Consider the following 19113-nt stretch of genomic DNA (forward strand, 5'->3'; position numbering starts at 1 on the left):
TCAAAATTCAACAGATGGCGATACCTGCAGCATTCCAGAATCGATGTACCGTGATATCGAACACAGTATAGAAGGGGACATTGACCAAACTCCGAAGCTACCGAACCTGTTCGTCCGTGGAAAGAGGTATGTGAGACATATGGATGTTAATAAAAGGTTCTCAGAGATGGCGCCACATAAATTGTTAGAATATTAAAGAGGGACAGACTGAAGTCAAGCTAACGAGTCAAAGCAAGATAAGGTATACGTCAGTAGTTGGACCGAAGGTTGCCGGACGTAGTGGCCGAGGTGGGACCAGGGGCGCACAATCTAAACCGATAGCAAGCCAGCTGTGTGCCAGCTAACGAGTACTAAACTCTATCGCGCGGCCTCGACATTTCAAATTTGACGAAAGACAAAAAAGTAGGAAACTAAGTGACGTGTTCAAGTTTTCATAAAAATGCCGTGACCCGTTTGCGCAAGATATTCGTGATGTTCTTCCCGGAAAAGAATCGGCGGTATTCACCGTAGTCCAGTTACGGATACAAATGTCGTAGTTCAGTGGAACTGTGTCTCGTATACTTTACCTGCTGTGGTGCACCTGATGAACCTTTCTACACAGCCACTATGACAACCAGAGAGCTTTATGTCAAGGTATATATATATATATATATATATATATACATATATATAGTATGTTATAACCCACTTGTATTGAACTTCCTCGACTCATCTCAGCATGGTTAGGATAAGTTTAAAAACGAAAATCAATAACCGACCAGATCTCCTTCATACTAGACGACGATATTAATGTATTTGTCAACAACTGCAACATCTAGTTGTTATTTCCGTTAGATAGTAATTTATTTAAAAATTATATTACTTGAGGTATTAATCTTTAGGTGAGATAGCTGCTTAGGGGATGCAGCAGGTTTAAGAGTTGTTCCCTTTAAGGTTACTTTGGTTCCTTCACCAATGCTCAGAATTTAGTTTGTATTTCAATTGAACGAAAATTGCTTCAGGTTACATCACTGTTGATTAATATATTTTTACCCTTTGGTGTTTATCCAATTTCAAGAATTGTAATGAATTTGCTTATTTTAAAATGTACTTACATGTAACGCACGTTATCTTATAGAGAATCATAATGATGAATGACATAAGAGTTGAAGGTGTTCGATAGGATGCTTGACGATTAGCATTTGATTAAAAAAAAAAAAGGAAGCAACAATACGTGAAAAGGTCAAGTCTCCCTACAACAAAAGCCCGCTTACTTCTGTTTACGTGACTGAAATATTTCAAATGTATTGCATTACAAAAAACTGTAAGGCATCCTAACAGGAAACAGACAAAAATACTGAAATTTAATCAAACAAAAAAATTTTCAGATGAATTATATTGGAATTTTTAGAAATTATTTTCCAACCTTCTGATGACAAAATTATTGCAAATTGCTTGGCAGATCAGTCGTCACTGCTGTCAGCCGACACGAGCATCAGAACCCTTTCTCTTTCCTGGTTGAAAGAAAAAAAAATCTACAACGGGTTCACCGAGAAGACGTAGAGTCCCGCAGATTTTTGCTATTCTACGTCGCTTCTATAGAGTAGAAGTTGGATCCCATAACGGCTTTTGCTCTATCGGTATTTTGTTCATCCTATGTCTCTATTACTATATAGCTCTGCACACTTTAATATATATGTATGTATACATATGTACACGCATATACTCTGAGCAGACACTGATCATTAAAAGTATCCACCTACAATGCCGACCGTTAACTCGAGGCATCCAAAGAGTTCATGACACCTGCCACCTTATTGGAGTCCATAGTTTTGCAGAGAAAATGGAATTTACGGAAGGAATAGAATCTGGGAATATTATTATATATAAAATTGAAGATGAAGAAAAGAACGTAAATGGGAAACTTGACCCCGATAGACTTGACACAGGGCCACCGTGTTTTTCTCGTATAAGTCTCTATACTGGGTAGACCACGATCGATTTTCAACAGCCTATATAAAAGAGTGGAACTAACTCTGGCACCAGCATGGCTTTACACTCCCAAATGGGAGCAACAAATATCATGAAAACTGTCATCGGATAAAGGAATAAATGAACGCATCTATGCGATCTTACTGTATGTGTTATGTTGATATGCACATGAATCATACTCTGAACTGCCTCGTGGTGATAAGATATACGAGTAACACCCTCTCTTTGTCGTGACATCATTCATAAGATACTTGGAACATTGGTTATATATTCTTAATTATAGTGCTAAAATAAAATGTTCCTTATCACGCTTATCTAATCGTTAACTCACTTACAGTACATCAAAGTTTTACCTTGGCACTTGCATTTCTTCTTCGATTAATTAATACCTATTTTTTTCTTGTAATTGATGACATTCTTTATTCTCTATGCTTTCATGAAAGACTTAATATTTTCATCCGAGTATTTATACAGTTTATTGTACATATAAACGTCTAAGAGGTATAAATTGTTATGCGAGGCAATTGTAAAAGGTTACGTTGTATAGATTTACTATAGTATTAGAACATTAGAAATTATGGATGGAATATGACAGAAGCCGTAGATCGTTCGTGGGTTAGTAAAGCTCAGACACAACACAGACGAGAGTTACATCCCGAGAAGTTTATATTTATTTTAACGTTAAATATGGCAGAAAAGACTTGGAATTGGTAAGAAAATTCGTCATACAATGATACTTATGTCTTCAACATTTAAGATTCTCAGTTTTAATTAATGATTCGGCTACTTTTCAATGACTGTGAGAATTGGCTTGCTCCACTTTTTTTTTCCTTCCTTATGGCTCTTGTAGACAGCTTTGATATAGTAATTGCTATTACCAGAGCAGAGTATAGGTAGCTATTGCCGCAGTACCGTGTAGAAAGCTTGGGAACGGCGTCCTAGGAATCTTACGATTAGTAGAAACTGAGAAACAAACTGGGATGAAAGAACATTACAAGAGAAAGGGAGATTATCATTCTGCTTATGATAAACTTCAAGTATAGATAGGATTAACAATGTAGTATCTATCATGAGAAATAATCTGTTATGGTTCTTGTAGCCCTTGATTTTAAAGAATTGATGCGCTCTCTTTGTTATTACATTTATGATTACATAAAAATCCAAGTGGATTTTTTTATTCGAGCGAAAGTCTCTCTTGGATTGCTATGCAAACTACGAATTCACATGGTATAATCCAACATGTAGCGATTGTACATATACCGCAGTACCGGTATGAAGTAAGAACGTGCAGTAATAAATAAATAATAACGTTACGATTCTCGTGCTTCGCTGTTTAATTGTGATTGCGTAAGGTTATATGAACGACATTTTGGTGGTTATCGATAACAATATCTCTTTCAGGAATTCAATAAAAGTTCTTGCTTCACCAATGAATACAAAACTCGACAGTAATATATCTTGTGTTTGATTGATCAAATAATGTGTACCTACTTCCTACCTGTGGTACTTTGACGTAATACGCTTAACGTTGTATTTGTAAATTTGTACCTGTTGCAAAATAATGTTGTAACGCTGAGACGTGACGTTTTTGTAACAAACCACGGTGATAATTAATCGTATGCTGCTGGAAAATATTTATTTGAAAATTATTGCACGCGCGTCCATGAAAGGTGTGCTTTAAAAGGCATAAAAGACATTTTTTTATTAAAGTTGGCAAAAAATGACGGAATTTGGAATTTTATCTTAATCTCTAATTTCGTAAACTATGAACTTGTCATGCCTTATGAGATAAGCTAATAAAGTTCATGGTCGCATTTATTCGCTTTCTGTTTAGTTTAATTGAGCGTACCTATGTCTACTCATCCGTAATACAATGTGTGACTAATTAAATGACGTTTCAGCGGTGGATTTAGGATAGTTTTTTATTTCTACCTTGAGTGGTTATGTGGTTATGGTCTATATGGATTCTTACTGTTCTCACAAGTCATAGAGACCAAATTAATATTTTCTAAATAATCATGACATTAAATGGCAATTAATCATTTAAAAAGTTTCTTCTCTTTCATTATAGAACAATGATCTTGAATTTATATCTATCATATATAGATCTCTCTTTATTTATATCCTTTGTGATTCTTTTTAGTGACTGTTTGTTTTTCTAGTTTACCGTTACCTAACTCTTAAACCCGACCATTCTTTTGATGGAGTTAAAACTCGTCACCAAGGTGCGTCCCATTGTTCGCAGCGAACCTTAACCACGGATACGTGATTCAATGAGTGATAAATTAAAAGATTTACAAAAGTATATTTAACGATTGTGAACCTTGAATTATTCATTACCGAGTTTTGTGCGAATCCATGTTTTTCATATCCCTCTATATTTCCTCAAAGGATAGTGCATACGTTATTCGTTAAAAGAATTGTCTTAGGACTTTTGCGAGTAATGTAAATACTTATAATTTTCTGTTTTTAATTCTATTTACAGGGAGCTAGAGTGTGGGTGTCCCATCCGGATAAAGTCTGGGAAGGTGCTACTATATTAGAAGATTATAAATTGGGACATACTACCATCGACGTTAATACTGAAGACTCGAACTGCAAAAAGACATTGGAAATCAAAACCGATGCTGATCTACCGCCATTAAGAAATCCTGATATTCTCATAGGAGAGAACAATCTCACGTCACTTTCATTCCTTCACGAACCTGCGGTTCTTTATAATCTGCAAATACGTTTTCAACGGCATTGTATTTATACATACTGTGGGATTGTACTTGTAGCATTCAATCCATACAATGAGTTACCAATTTATGGAAATGATACAATTTGGGCATATAGAGGTCAGGCAATGGGTGATCTGGAGCCTCATATATTTGCTGTTGCTGAAGAAGCCTATACAAAATTGGAAAGGTAATTTAGTGTTAGATTATTTAATTGATTCTGTTGTTTAATCAAATTATATGAATTTTCTATCAGGGAAAGACACGACCAATCCATTATTGTTTCTGGAGAATCTGGAGCTGGTAAAACTGTATCAGCCAAATATGCAATGCGATACTTTGCAACAGTTGGTGGCTCTTCGACAGAGACACAAGTGGAAAAGAAGGTTTTGGCTTCGTCACCCATAATGGAGGCCATTGGCAATGCTAAAACAACCAGAAACGATAATTCTTCAAGATTTGGAAAATTTATTGAAATTCAATTTAACAAGAGTTACAATATTACTGGTGCGAGTATGAGAACCTATTTATTGGAAAAATCCAGAGTAGTTTTTCAAGTAAGAATATAATTAAAGCTTTGATATCATCTTTACACTCACCTATAGTTCCTCCTCGTTATAATCCTATTCGCAGGCGAATGAGGAACGAAATTATCATATATTTTATCAAATGTGTGCTGCTGCTGAACAACTTAGTCATCTTTACCTGAGCTTCCAAGACGAATTCCATTATCTAAATCAAGGAAATAATCCTGTCATAGACGGCGTCGACGATTTAGCATTATTCGATGAAACAATCACCGCCTTAACGATGCTTGGTTTCTCGTCAAAGCAGCAGGATGACATGCTGCGTATTTTAGCGGCTATACTTCATATAGGAAATGTAAATATAGTTAGTTGTGAAGCTCCGGATGGTAGCAATAATTCTGATGGCGAAGGCTGCAATATTTCTGTAAGTATTCACCAAATTTATTTAATAATAAACTTTTCTAATTGAATCTGCAATAAAACTTGTGTTCCATACAACTTCCAACAGCCGTCCGATAGGCACCTACTGATAATATCTGAGCTGCTTGGAATAGATGTAAATGCCATGAGAAAATGGTTGTGCCATAGGAAAATTGTTTCAATGAGAGAAGTTTTTTTGAAGCCGATGAGTGTTGAACAAGCGATCGGTGCAAGAGATGCACTTGCAAAACACATCTACGCCGAGGTGTTCAATTGGATCGTAGCTGGAATTAACAACTCTTTGCAATCTCAGAGTAAGTCGCAGTCGTTCATCGGTGTTCTGGATATCTACGGCTTCGAAACATTCGAGGTCAACTCGTTCGAGCAATTTTGCATCAATTATGCGAATGAGAAGTTACAGCAGCAGTTCAATCAACACGTTTTCAAGCTCGAGCAGGAAGAGTATCTCAAAGAGGAGATTGAGTGGACCTTCATAGATTTTTACGACAATCAACCTTGTATCGACCTCATTGAAACCAAATTGGGAATATTGGATCTTCTCGATGAAGAGTGCAGAGTATGAGTCATTTGTTCTCTTAAAAAACATTATAGACTATCCTGATATTATTTTATGAGAGACCTAACTGGTCTTAATTGTCGTTTGTGTTGTTGTATATAGATGCCAAAAGGTTCGGACTCTTCGTGGGCTGAGAAGCTTTACTCAAAATGTGGAAAATCAAAGCACTTTGAAAGGCCACGATTTGGTACTACAGCTTTCCTCATTCATCACTTTGCTGATCTCGTGCAATACGAAACTACTGGTTTTCTTGAGAAAAACCGGGACACTGTTATGGAGGAACAAATTAACGTCATGCGTAATAGTCATGTATGCTGATGATCTAATGCTTTATTTTTGTCATCTCTAAGCAACTAGCACTTAATTCATTGATCTTCTTGTAGAACAAGTTATTGAAAAAGCTGTTCTGCGGCGAAGACCCTAAGCTTACAGTACCAAACGTTCGAGTGAAGATATCAGCACAGAAACCACTGATTAATACACCGAAGCAAAACAAAAAGACGGTAATTACTAACCACACGATTAGCATTATGTAAAACATAGTATTTTCTATGAGAAGAAAAATATTCTCTTACGTATTCGCTTCTTATGAAACAAATTTTGCGTAGGTTGGCTCGCAATTTCGAGATTCTTTAAACATGTTAATGGCTACCCTCAATGCAACCACACCCCACTACGTGCGCTGTATCAAACCTAACGATACCAAGGAGGCTTTCGAATACAATCCAGTCAGAGCCGTACAGCAGCTTCGTGCTTGTGGAGTTTTGGAGACTATTAGAATATCCGCTGCTGGATTTCCAAGTCAAAAAACGTATTCAGATTTCTTTCAGAGATTCAGGTGTCTCTGTAAATTTAAAGAAATTCGTAGAGATGATCTCAAGGAAACCTGTCGACGGATTCTTGCTACTTATATTAAGGATGAAGATAAGTTTAAGTTTGGAAAGACGAAAGTTTTATTCCGGGCGGGACAAGTTGCATACTTGGAAAAACTTCGCGGCGAGAAACAACGAGATGCTTGTATAATGATACAGAAAACAGTTCGTGGTTTAATATGTCGAAATAAATATAAGAAGATACGCAAGACCGTACTGGGTCTTCAAAGACATGCTAGAGGTTATTTAGCCAGACGGAAAGCTCATGCTGTACGTCGGGAACGGGCTGCCATCAAGCTTCAGGCTCGTGTCAGAGGATGGCTAAAGAGACAATGGTTCTTAAGAGTAAAGCGAACTGTTCTGGGTCTTCAAATTTATGGTAGAGGAATGATGGCGCGTAAGAGATATCAATTGATGAAAGACAATGCAGCTGCAACTGCCATTCAGAGATTCGCTAGAGGTTATATTGTGCGAATAACGTGCAAAAAGAAGTTGGAGAATATCATTATTGTTCAATCTTGTGTCCGAAGATTCTTAGCTAAGAAAGTATTCAAAAGGTTAAAGGCTGAAGCTCGTAGCGTAGAACATGTCAAGTCTTTGAACAAAGGCTTGGAGAATAAGATCATATCTTTGCAACACAAGATTAACGAACTGGTAAGTTACATTTTATTCTTTTTAAGCATATAGTTTTTCAATGTTATATTAAGTTTATATTTTTTTAATGTAGGCTAAGGAAAACCAGCACCTCAAGGTCACCCAACATGAGATTCCCGAATTAAAATCAAAATTGGAAGGATTCAAGTCTATGGAGATTGAAAATAAGAAGCTGAATGCACTGTTGATCGAAAAAGAGAAACAACTTGAAAAAATGCAAGAAACTCTTCAACGAGAACGAGATGAGAAAATGGATATGCTCCAGGTCAGTTCTTGTTTGGTAGCAGTCGGCAATCCAGATAAGAATAATTTAATTTTTGTTCTATTTATTTTTAACGAAGGACAAGGAGAGAAATGCTCGACTAAACGAAGAAGAGAGTAAAAAATTGCGCGAGGAAAATGAAAGGTTACAGAAAGAACTGGCTGCAGCTAACGAGAAGCTCAAGACGAATCTACGCGGCGCAGAAGAGAACCTCAAACATAGACTAGAACAGGAGAAAGATCTATTGCTATTGGATCAGGATCAAGATCGTGGTGCTTACCAGAGATTGTTGAAAGATTATCACGATCTCGAACAACATGTCGAAGTTTTGGAGCAAAAACTTGCACTGCAAGTGCCTGGACACTCTCGCTCCCTTAGCAATGCATCCAGCAGTAGTGGGCAGATTGCCTCAACGGAACAACTTCCACAAGATGATCAAAATATTGTAATTATTATTTAAAGGATAATTATATAAGCAATTCAAGGTCGTTCGTAATTAAGGGAAAATTTCCTTTTTTTCTTTCTTCTAGGATTTTGGTTATGGTTCTGTAAGATCTACGGCTTCTTCAACGACTCCGTACTCCAGAGTGGAAACGATAGATTGGGGACAAAAGCGTTCGGATAGTCCACCAGATGGCAATATCCAATCTAATAAATCACCATCCGAATCAAATGGTCCAGCCCATGCTCCTGTGGATGTTGGTCTTGTGTTAAAACTTCAGCAAAAATTAAAAGATGTCCAAAAAGAAAATGGCAGGCTTATCAGAATGGTCGAAGATTTGGAACGTGACAGTCCTGAAGAAGGTTCTAGAACTCAGGATACCTTCAGGGTAAATGTTACTAATTAAACATTTAATTTGTTTGATTAATTCTTGGAATAAGCCTTCTAATGTATCAATTTTGAATCAGCTTCAAGAACTCGAAATGGAAAATGCTAAATTAAAGAAGGACTTAGGTTCTCTCAGGAAAACCGTTTCTGAAGCAGATTCGACAACTGCTCAACAAACTCTCATGGGTACGTACCACTGCTTTGGTAATATTTATTTCAAGCAGATTGATTTTACCAATTTAGATACCATCGAGTAGATTAGATAATATATTATATTGAAACAGTAGTGGAAGCAATCATAAGGAAGGCGTAGATTTGATGGCGTTATACCATTTATCGCCTGAGTGAGCATAACTGCGACCTAATAAATATTGCACTCATAGTTTATGATAGTGTTATTATTAAATGTACACATTTTCACTGGACCTACAAGATAATTTTTAATATGTTATCACTTTTTGTGATTGCTAGGTCAATTCTATGCCCTTCAAGAAGAACTTGAAAGAAGACGCGAGGAGTGTATTCAATTGCACAGTGTTCTGGCGGATCACACGAGAAGAATGAAGAGCCTCGGTTCTAATTACGGACGTGACGTAGACATCATCAACGAAGATGGCGAGTTGGTTCTGGCATTTGAGGCACAGAAAAAGATAAACAGGTAATTATTCTTTGTTTCATACAAATTCAAAAGCATCAATGATGTTTCATTCGAGTCTAATCGTTTCTAATCGTACGTGTTTTGTCATTTGTGCATGCCTTTCGATTTTCAGTAGACTTAAAACAAAACGAAAGTCTTCGATAAGAGAGTGAGTTTATTGGATCCCCTTGATATGCAATCATATTGATGTGATACTTATTAACTATCGCATTAGAATTGCATTACCCACACAGTACAAAATATTCAGATATATTTTAGGAATACTGCTGATATCAATCTGCTTGTTACATTTCGGCGATGTTCCTAAAACGTATCTAAATTTTTTGTATTGTATAGGTATCTAGATCAGAGACCATCTTTCTTATGGGTCTTTTTTCCTTTTTTTTTAAAGACAACTTGAAGACGAACTTCAGACGAAGGAGAAGGGTTGGCGACTACAGAGGGATGAATGGCGCGCTGAAATAGATAGACTTCAGGAAGAGATACAAAGACAACAAAAATTGTTATCTGTCAATTTAAGTAAAGCACCTCAGACTCAGACTGAAGCATACATGCAACATGAGATTACAAGGTTGACGTCCGAGAATTTGGATCTTCAAGAGAAGTTTGATAAGATAGCTGAAGAGTGTAGGAAGTTCAAAAAGCAATGCAAGATTCTAGCGAAACGTCTCAAGGATGCTGGTTGTAAGCATATTTTTGTAATATTATGTTTTGTGTATCTTTCAGGGAATAATAATACTTCCTGTACAATAATTAAATGTAAGTTTTTTGTTTTAACGCTTTCGAAGATGATGGTGATGAAATTCCAAAGGAATATAAGGATCATTCTTACATGATTAAGGGTGCCGGTGAGTGCGCCATCTCGAGAAATCATCCCTCTCATCCTTCCTTTGTTATAATATAATTTTTACAATCAATATCGTACAACCAATTCAAATTTTCAAGATTTAATTAATAATAACCATCTTTTACAGTCCCCGATAGCGTAGAATCTAGTAATGATTCTGCAATTGTCTCCACTACGACTGCACATTCTTCAGCAGAGAGCGGAAGTAACATGCCAGTAGTAAGGAAGAAAGAACGCGACTATGAGGGAATGTTTGAATTTAGAAAGGAGGATATTAAGCTTGTAATACAACACTTGGTTATTGGTACGTTTCTTGACGTTTTTCTCAATTTACACATACAATAATAACAAAGTAAGAGGAATATATATGTATACTGATATTTTATACTTGCAGATCTAAAACCACGAGTCGCAGTAACATTACTGCCTGGCCTTCCAGCATATATACTATTTATGTGCATAAGGCACACTGATTGCATAAATGATGATGATAAAGTCAGAACTTTATTGACAGGTTATTTAAATGCTGTTAAACGTGTCATTAAAAAACGTGAGGATTTCGATTCAGGAGTTTTGTGGCTGAGCAATACACTCAGATTATTGCACAACATGAAACAATACTCGGGCGATAAACCTTTTCAAATAGAAAACACACCAAGGCAGAACGAGCAATGCCTAAGAAATTTCGATTTGAGCGAATATCGCGTAGTTCTTAGCAACGTGGCGCTGTGGATCTTCAATAATATTGTGACAAATTTGAAAGAACGTATACAGGCTCTCACTGTGCCAGCTTTATTAGAGCACGAAGCCATCTCAGGATTAAATTCCAATAAATCAGGACGTCCGCGTTCTTCATCAATGGGTGAGGAACCTGAATCTACTCAGCAGAAACTAAATAAACTTCTTGATGAGTTAAGTTCAGTGCACAAGATTCTACAGTACCATGGAGTCGATCCAGAAATTGTTACACAGTTGTTTAAGCAATTATTCTACTTTATGTGCGCAAGCGCTTTGAATAATTTATTGTTGAGGAATGAGCTTTGTCATTGGACTAAGGGAATGCAAATCAGGTATGGATTATCAATACAATATTAATTACTTTGTCACTGTTAACATCATTTTATAATTCTTATTTATTTTAGGTACAATCTAAGTCATTTAGAACAATGGGCTAGAGATCAACGTTTAGAACCAGCTGCGGAAGCACTTCAGCCAATCATACAAGCTGCGCAGCTTCTTCAGGCTCGTAAAAATGATGAGGACGTACATTCTGTTTGTGATATGTGCAACAAACTTACGCCCAATCAAATAGTAAAAATATTAAATCTATATACACCAGCGGATGACTTTGAAACTCGTGTACCAGTTTCTTTTATTAGAAAAGTCCAAGCTAAGTTGGCTGAACGGGGAGAGAATAATGAACAAGTAAGTGAAAGAAGCGATTATGTACAATTAAAGTTTATGCATATATATATATAAATAACAAAATGTATTTATATCATTTTCTCAGCTTCTAATGGATCTGAAGTATTCGTATCCAGTAAGATTTCCATTCAATCCTTCAAATATTCGACTGGAGGATATTGAAGTGCCAGAAGTACTTCACCTTCCGATGCTCAAGAAGGTCTAAGACATATAATAGAGCCAGGGTACGTGTAGGATCTTAATTTAACATAATTGAATTAATCGAACTTGCTTTGCCTATTTATTGAATGATACAAATACCGGATAAATTATAGTCTATGGTAAAGATTATGCATTCTGTGCGGGTTAATTAATATATTATGTTTTATATATTTTTTTTTACTCAAGTAATTTATATTTTACGAGACATCGATCTGTACTTAAATGGAAATAATTAGGTAAAATCATTTGCGCCATCTTTATCAACGACTTTCAGATGCAGCATAAATATTATAATAATTACCCTCCGTGAGTTGAAGGAAGATAATATTTGATTGTCTATTATTAGTGTAAAGACAGATGGGAAATCAAAAGATTTTCGAAATTTCGTAAGTTTAGTCCGTAGTAAAAAAAAATTAGTATAACTAAAACTCATTGGCGAATTTATTGTATATGTGAGATGTATGTACGTAGGTGTCATGGCCGATGAAAATGTCGCGTATACAAATTTGTAGAAATATTGTAGGATATATTTGTTGCAATAGTGTATTATAATTTCGTTTTTAATTGTAGTTTGTGTTAATTTTGCGGCTAATTTTTAATCAATTTTCATCGTTTCCGGTGACGTTTTATGATATCGCCAATCATTATATGTAGAAACGCCGGGTACAGAAAGCATAGACGGAAATCCATTTATAATGTAATAAAATGTAAAAAAGGAAAGCGAGCAAGAGATATATATTGCGTTGGAATAGATTGTATATTTTTTGATACGAGATTGAACTGTGGGGATATTTGTCGATTATGTAATTGGTCTGGGGATGAAACGAGCGATGTAAATGGGCGAGAGAGGTACATACATATAGATATATATATACATACTGTTATTACTTACTATAATCTAAACGTACCAATTGCGTTTTGTGCCATCTTACGAGTAGATCAATGTCGGAATGTAATTAAATCGGTCGAACTGTGCACACGACTTTGTCTTTTAAGAGACTGGGGATTACGAACAGTAATCCAGGCCCAGATAGCACAGCATGATCGAAAAAAAATGCTGGTAGCAAAAATTTCGACATTTTTTTCGCATATTTGTCTAAACGTTTGCACAGTGCTGCTGCGTGTGGACACATCTCAGATAACAGTGTCTACAAACTTCTTAGCAACTTTAAACATGCTTATCAGCAAACTTGCGAGAAGGTGCGCCCGTATTTCTCTGTTAAATTGCTTTCAAGTCGATGCAACATGTAACTGTTAATAATGTTGCAAACAGCAGGAAAGTATTGCCGATCGGCGATACTGTAAACGTTTGAGGAACAGCAATAATTGTTCATCCTTTGTCGGCAATGTATCAGAAATGCGTTTCCTATCACGTTGCTCAGTAACTCATGCTTATATGTGGCATGCCGTTTGGATAGTATAACAGCATTATTTAGAAAACTGCTGAAATCGTTTTTTTTCGATTATGCTTTGCTATCTAAGCAATGATCTAAAGATTATAAGACCGTAAATAGCAGGATTTTTAAAGAGATATTTCCTGGAAATGTAGTTGAGGCTCCGAGAAGATATTAATAAAGAGGGCCAGCCTTGTGGAATTTTTGTCTGATGGTTGATACGCACGGGAGATACGCCGGAACCAACATAGAAATTCGGGAAGGGAGGCATTGAAATTTCATACATTTTGTTTAATTATCCCCCCCTTTTTATCAATTGTTTCTCGGTGTTTGAAGGCACATACGGCAGGATTAACAATCATTTTGATACTGCTTTTTAAAAAAAAAAAAACAGATTCGAGAATTCGGATGTTGAATTTGACACGGTGAACAACTTTCGGTCGGATGTTTTCTTCAATTTTTAATTATTTTAACATCAGTGATGTTAAAATGAATTGTAATTTTGCAGAATGTGTCGTTCACTTCGCTCAAGCAAAAATCTTTGTTACAACTATAATATTTACGAGGTTCAGTTATGTTTTACTAGCTTGGCAATCCAAGGTTCCCTGTCTTCTTAATTAATCGCATTTCGAACATAAAAAACAAAAAATGTAGAAGTCATTCGCATGAAATGTAATAGATCAGATCAGTAACACTCTATTTCCATTCTTATCAGGCGACTTGATGTGACAAATTTATTTGTTTCTAAAGATATAAATAAACTATCGTTGATGAAATTCCGAACCCCAATTTACATTGTACATAACAATTTTTTAAACAGATGGTCAGAAATGGAAATGGTATTTGTTGATGGACGATATAAAAAAAATGAATATAGTATTATTACAATTGCTTTTATTGTATATAAATTAACGCTACAATGGTGAAGAACGTGTGGCTAAGGAGCACGTGACGTAAAAGTGAAGTGTCTCGTGTTTATAATCAAAATTATAAATGCAAGTGAAGCAAATGTTAGAGCGAAACGACAGCTTATAATATAATTACCGTCTTGTAAAAGAACAATTTATTAATGAAGCTTAATTGCGTAAGAGCCGATTATTATGCAGTATCGCTCGGTGATCGTATGTCATCAATCTTTAAAATCATTTTTACCAGTTGAGTAGCCAACAGGATTTGTTGTTTCTTACTCTTCAATGATTCAATGACATTTTGCGTCTTCATGTCTACAACAAACAATTACTTAATGAGTTTCTGGCTATATATTCTTACAGATATCGAATTCAATAACAAATTTACTACGTACCCGCTGTACCGTTATTCATGCAGTCAATACCCAGGGCGGGATTGTTCTCTGCAAGTTGACGTGCCTTGGCTTCTGCTAAGCTGTCCACCGGAGATAAGCCAGCATTCTCTGCAAGAGCCATCGGAATAGCTTCTAGCGCGTCAGAGAAGGCACGGAATGCGTACTGCTCAAGAGAGCTAACTTTGTCTGCGTGTGCAGCACAAGCCAATGCACAAGATATTTCAGCAGCACCACCTCCGTAGACGATTCTTTCGTCGGTGACCAGATTGCGAACAACGCACAGTGCATCGTGCAATGAACGTTTAGCTTCCTCGATGATCTATTTTTTTTTAAATTGAAGAGAGCATATAATAATCTGTTCCTTTGTTAGGAATTTTTTCGGAGTAGGCCAGTTTTTAATAATATTGTTGTACTGATTCTGTTTATGTTCAATCAATTAATTAGGATTAGAACTGTAGTGTACAGATTGTACTGTATTGATTTAGCAAGGTGTCTGGACAGTTGGATGCATTGATAAAGACATCACTGAAATTCTCCTTGCAGAAATAGAATTTAAAATAGAAATGATAGAAAGTAATTGGAGTAATTAAGGGGTGTACCATTTTGTTTCCACCGCGGATAAAGATGGTGACTGCACGGGAATTCTTACACTCCTCGATAACTAGCATCCGGTCTTTAGTAGTGCCGAATGTCAACTCCCTGACCACTCCAGCATAGCCGAGTTTGTCTGGAGTTAATTCCTCAAAACGTGGTACAATTCTACCACCAGTAGCAATGGCAATTAGCTAAATAAACAATTTACCATTGTCAGGATTCTTATCGATAAGAAATTAATGTATTTTTTTACAATTAATATATACCCTCAGCTCTCATAATCTTTGATCATTGGAACCACTGCAAGGAAGGGATATCAAGAACGATCAATTTCCCAAAGTCTATTATTCCTTCATAAATCGATTAAACATCAACTTCCGATTGAATTACAAAACTGGAAGAAATTGATCGAGTCGATTTTCCTAATCCTTACCTTCCTCTGTTGCGCTTTGTCATCATAGGGTAGAAAATTATCATTTGAGGAATTATATCAAGTTAATAATTACTTCGATTTCCGGGCCTCCGACCCACCTAACGGCGGGCAATTGTTTTTGCAGTAGAAGATGATTTGCCTCGTCGTCAAAACCCCATTGACAAATTGCTAGGGTAGCACCTGCGTCTTTCACTTTCGTTACCATATTAATAAATGTCTCGCGCTCGTATTCACGAAGTGCCTTATAATCTTCTACGGAAGTGACATCAAGCTTATGCTTGGTCTTTGGCTTTGGTGGCTCAAAGGGACAAGTCAGAATAGCAAGTTTGACATTTTCTAATCGCTGTAAAAAAATCAGAATATTGTTAAGTAATAAAATAGTAAAATTATAGTGTTGGTGGTTCGATAATAAAAATTGTGTACACAATGCTCTTATAAGGAAACCCCCCCAACCCGACCCCACCAATTTCAATAATTTTTTGATATGTTGTAGTACTCGACAAAATAAGAGACACGTATTTTTTTTTTGTGCTGACATCCACTTTAAAGGGGTGAAAACGACCCCTGAAATTCACCCCCGAAAATCGTTTTTTTATCATATCTCGACTTCTAATTAATATTTTTTAATAAAACCAAGTGGCAAATATTTGTCATAAGAAGTCGAAGATATGAGGTGTGTTTATGACCCAATTCTTTATTTTTTTGAGCCCATACCCCGATTTTTATGCAGAAAAAAGCATAAAAAATATAGTTTTTTCAAAATATAAAATAAGGGTTGCAACCCCTTGGGTCATAAACACACCTCGTATCTTCGACTTCTTATGACAAATATTTTCCACTTGGTTTTATTAAAAAATATCAATTAGAAGTCGAGATATGATGAAAAAACGATTTTCGGAGGTGAAATTCAAGGGTCGTTTTCACCCCTTTAAAGTGGATGTCAGCACAAAAAAAAATACGTGTCTCTTATTTTGTCGAGTACTACAACATATCAAAAAACTATTGAAATCGGTGGGGTCGGGTTGGGGGGGGGGGTTTCCTTATTAGACATTTACTACTGTATAAGTGTCTTAATAAAGATCATTGACAGATTAATCTAGCAAGGTGTCTGGTAAGTAAGAGGCATTAGAAGCAACACTGAAATTCTCCTTGCGATTTCTGTGTCTGAATATAACATGAAAAAATATGAAATCTTGTTATTTACCTTAGGCATTTGAGGATGACTGAAGTCTTTATCAACTACAACACCCCGAACAAGCATGGTATCTTCTAGGCGACCCCCGACCTTTCCTTCTACTTTGATCAGTTCAAAATTAACGTCCCGCTTTTCCAGATCAGCGACTGCTAATACAGCATTTACAGCAATTTCAGCCATCTGCCTATGACACTTGTTTATGCTGAAAATAAAATCAAACGCGTTTAGTTCTCGATATTCATATAATTATTATTAGTTGAAACTTAATTAGATTTCAAAGAAGTACTTCTTACATCTTGGATCCAAGAGTTGTCATAGCAATCTTAATCAAAGGCTCTAAGTCGTTAGGATTTACTGGAAAACCTTCTGCTATACTATCAAGCTGCTTCGAAGCACACTGTGCAGCCAACTCAAAACCATCTGCTATCCTAATTGGATGAATGCCTTTATCCAATAATTGTTCCGCTTGCTCCATTAGAGCACCAGCTAACACTACAACGCCCGTAGTGCCATCCCCAATTTCATCATCCTGTGATTGTGAAAGCTGTACCATCAACTTAGCAATTTCATGATCAACATCCATGTTTTTCAAAATTGTTGCTCCATCATTGGTAACAGTTATATCGCCATCAGAGCTGACCATTAATTTATCCAAACCTTTTGGACCCAGTGATGTTCTGAGGATGTTGGCAATGCTGCGCGCTGCTAAAATGTGAGACTATAAAAAAACACTGAGTTAAATTTATTTTAATAAATAATTACTTATACAAAATTATATTGCATATATTCCTTTTATTCTATATAAAGAGTAAAATAAAAATTCTAATTTTTAAATGAATACGTTGCTGGCTATAAAGGAACGTACATCTCGAGATGAACAAACAGACACCACATTCCTTTTATGGTCAGAACATGAAATACTTGTGTCTCAATCGGTATGCGACCACGCGTGGGTGATTTTAGAAATTCTTTTGCACGAAAACATTTAAATATCCGAAAATAGACCTATAACTAATTGCTCATTAATATAAGAAACTAATATTAAACTAATTTATTTTTACGAATTATGGTCAAATTTTCAAGATTTCAACGGGCATTGTGTCGTGAAAGCCGCCATCATATGACCACACGTGTTTTAATGAAATACAAAAAAAAATATATATTTCATTACTAATTCTAACATTTATAAATTTATCAGAATATATTAAGAATAAAATTTTTGTTTTGCAAAGTATGTCCTACATATGTGTAGTATGCACACAAATTTAATATGTTCGTTCTATAACGTTCAAGAAGCCTCACCTTAATCGCATCATTGCCGGTAAGTCTTTTCTGTTTTTCTTGATCTCGTAGAATAATAAAAGGACGACCGTACTCGTCGAACGCAATAGATCCCGGAAAAGCAGCCATTGCCCTTCTTAGTTAGACAAATTATTTAATAAAGATCAACAAGAGTAGACACAAGTTCACGTACAAAATTCTAAGATACTTATGGACGTGCAGCCATGTTGATCACGATTTCAGTAGACGGAATGGAAAGCATTTGTCATGAAGAATAGCGAAAGTGTCGCCATCTGTTCTCGACCATTCTAAATGGTATGAACGTAGCCACTAAAGTACTGAAACTCTTTCCAATGACTACATTTACACGACGGTCTTAAACCGATTTAGTTAATACAGATTTAAACGAATTGACCAATCTCAAATATTCGTTACAAGTAAAAATTCCTATGATTAGTCTATTCTTTTAAATCAGTATTAACTAACCGGTTTAAGCCCGTCTTGTAAACGTATATGTATACATTGACTACGTGTGTATTCGTCTTCAGTTCAGTGGGCGGTGGCAGTAGCTCTTCTTTTCTAATGCTCCCATTGGCTACGTTTTCTATGTTCTCATACTACGGCTGCTGATTAGAATGAGACAGGGCTTGGCCGCCACCAGCCGCTATCTCTTTGTTTCAGCCGACCATATTTTGCTATGCTTGTGCGTAGTCCATGCTATATGTCAATGGTTACACGTGACTGGTTCATCCTATTTAAATCCTGCATGATGAAATCATTGTCATTAATAATAAAAAAAAAAATGTTAACATCCTTCTGACTCATTCAGACCCAAAGACAGTGGGCATCCGAGCAGCAGGCAGCGAATAGCGAACAAAATGCTTTGGATCTAAGATTATTCCTCTAATATAAAAAATGATTAAAAGAAACCCTAAATACAATTAATTTCA

At 36.0% G+C, this 19113-nt stretch overlaps 2 protein-coding genes across 7 annotated transcripts; one reads left to right on the forward strand and one right to left on the reverse strand.

Moving 5' to 3' along the window:
- The first annotated feature begins 240 nt into the window (after positions 1-240).
- LOC107272216 (unconventional myosin-Va) lies at positions 241-14764 on the forward strand. 6 transcript variants are annotated; one of them, XM_025089537.1, is made up of 21 exons: positions 241-633; positions 4457-4881; positions 4948-5248; positions 5325-5642; positions 5727-6215; positions 6318-6524; positions 6599-6718; positions 6824-7741; positions 7815-8006; positions 8083-8448; positions 8534-8833; positions 8913-9018; positions 9304-9490; positions 9603-9638; positions 9882-10174; positions 10279-10338; positions 10465-10641; positions 10732-11407; positions 11480-11762; positions 11848-11986; positions 14629-14764. In XM_025089537.1, the coding sequence occupies exons 1-20, from the start codon at positions 607-609 to the stop codon at positions 11965-11967; spliced, it is 5601 nt and encodes a 1866-aa protein (XP_024945305.1). In that variant the 5' UTR covers positions 241-606; the 3' UTR covers positions 11968-11986; positions 14629-14764. The 6 variants fall into 6 exon arrangements, with proteins under 6 accessions (XP_024945305.1, XP_024945304.1, XP_024945306.1 ...); XM_025089536.1 differs by lacking the exon at positions 14629-14764 and having other exon boundaries at positions 11848-14146; XM_025089538.1 differs by lacking the exons at positions 10279-10338; positions 14629-14764 and having other exon boundaries at positions 11848-14146.
- LOC107272217 (T-complex protein 1 subunit epsilon) lies at positions 14232-18425 on the reverse strand. Its single transcript, XM_015749144.1, has 7 exons — positions 18185-18425; positions 17176-17600; positions 16892-17084; positions 15761-16030; positions 15260-15445; positions 14661-14979; positions 14232-14580 (listed from the first exon to the last, which is right to left on the reverse strand). Exons 1-7 carry the CDS (start codon positions 18290-18292, stop codon positions 14456-14458), a joined length of 1626 nt encoding a protein of 541 aa, XP_015604630.1. The 5' UTR covers positions 18293-18425; the 3' UTR covers positions 14232-14455.
- Positions 18426-19113: the final 688 nt, after the last annotated feature.

This window comes from Cephus cinctus, unplaced genomic scaffold (genome assembly GCF_000341935.2).
Source record: "Cephus cinctus unplaced genomic scaffold, Ccin1 Ccin1_scaffold1137, whole genome shotgun sequence".
Classification (NCBI taxonomy): domain Eukaryota; kingdom Metazoa; phylum Arthropoda; class Insecta; order Hymenoptera; family Cephidae; genus Cephus; species Cephus cinctus.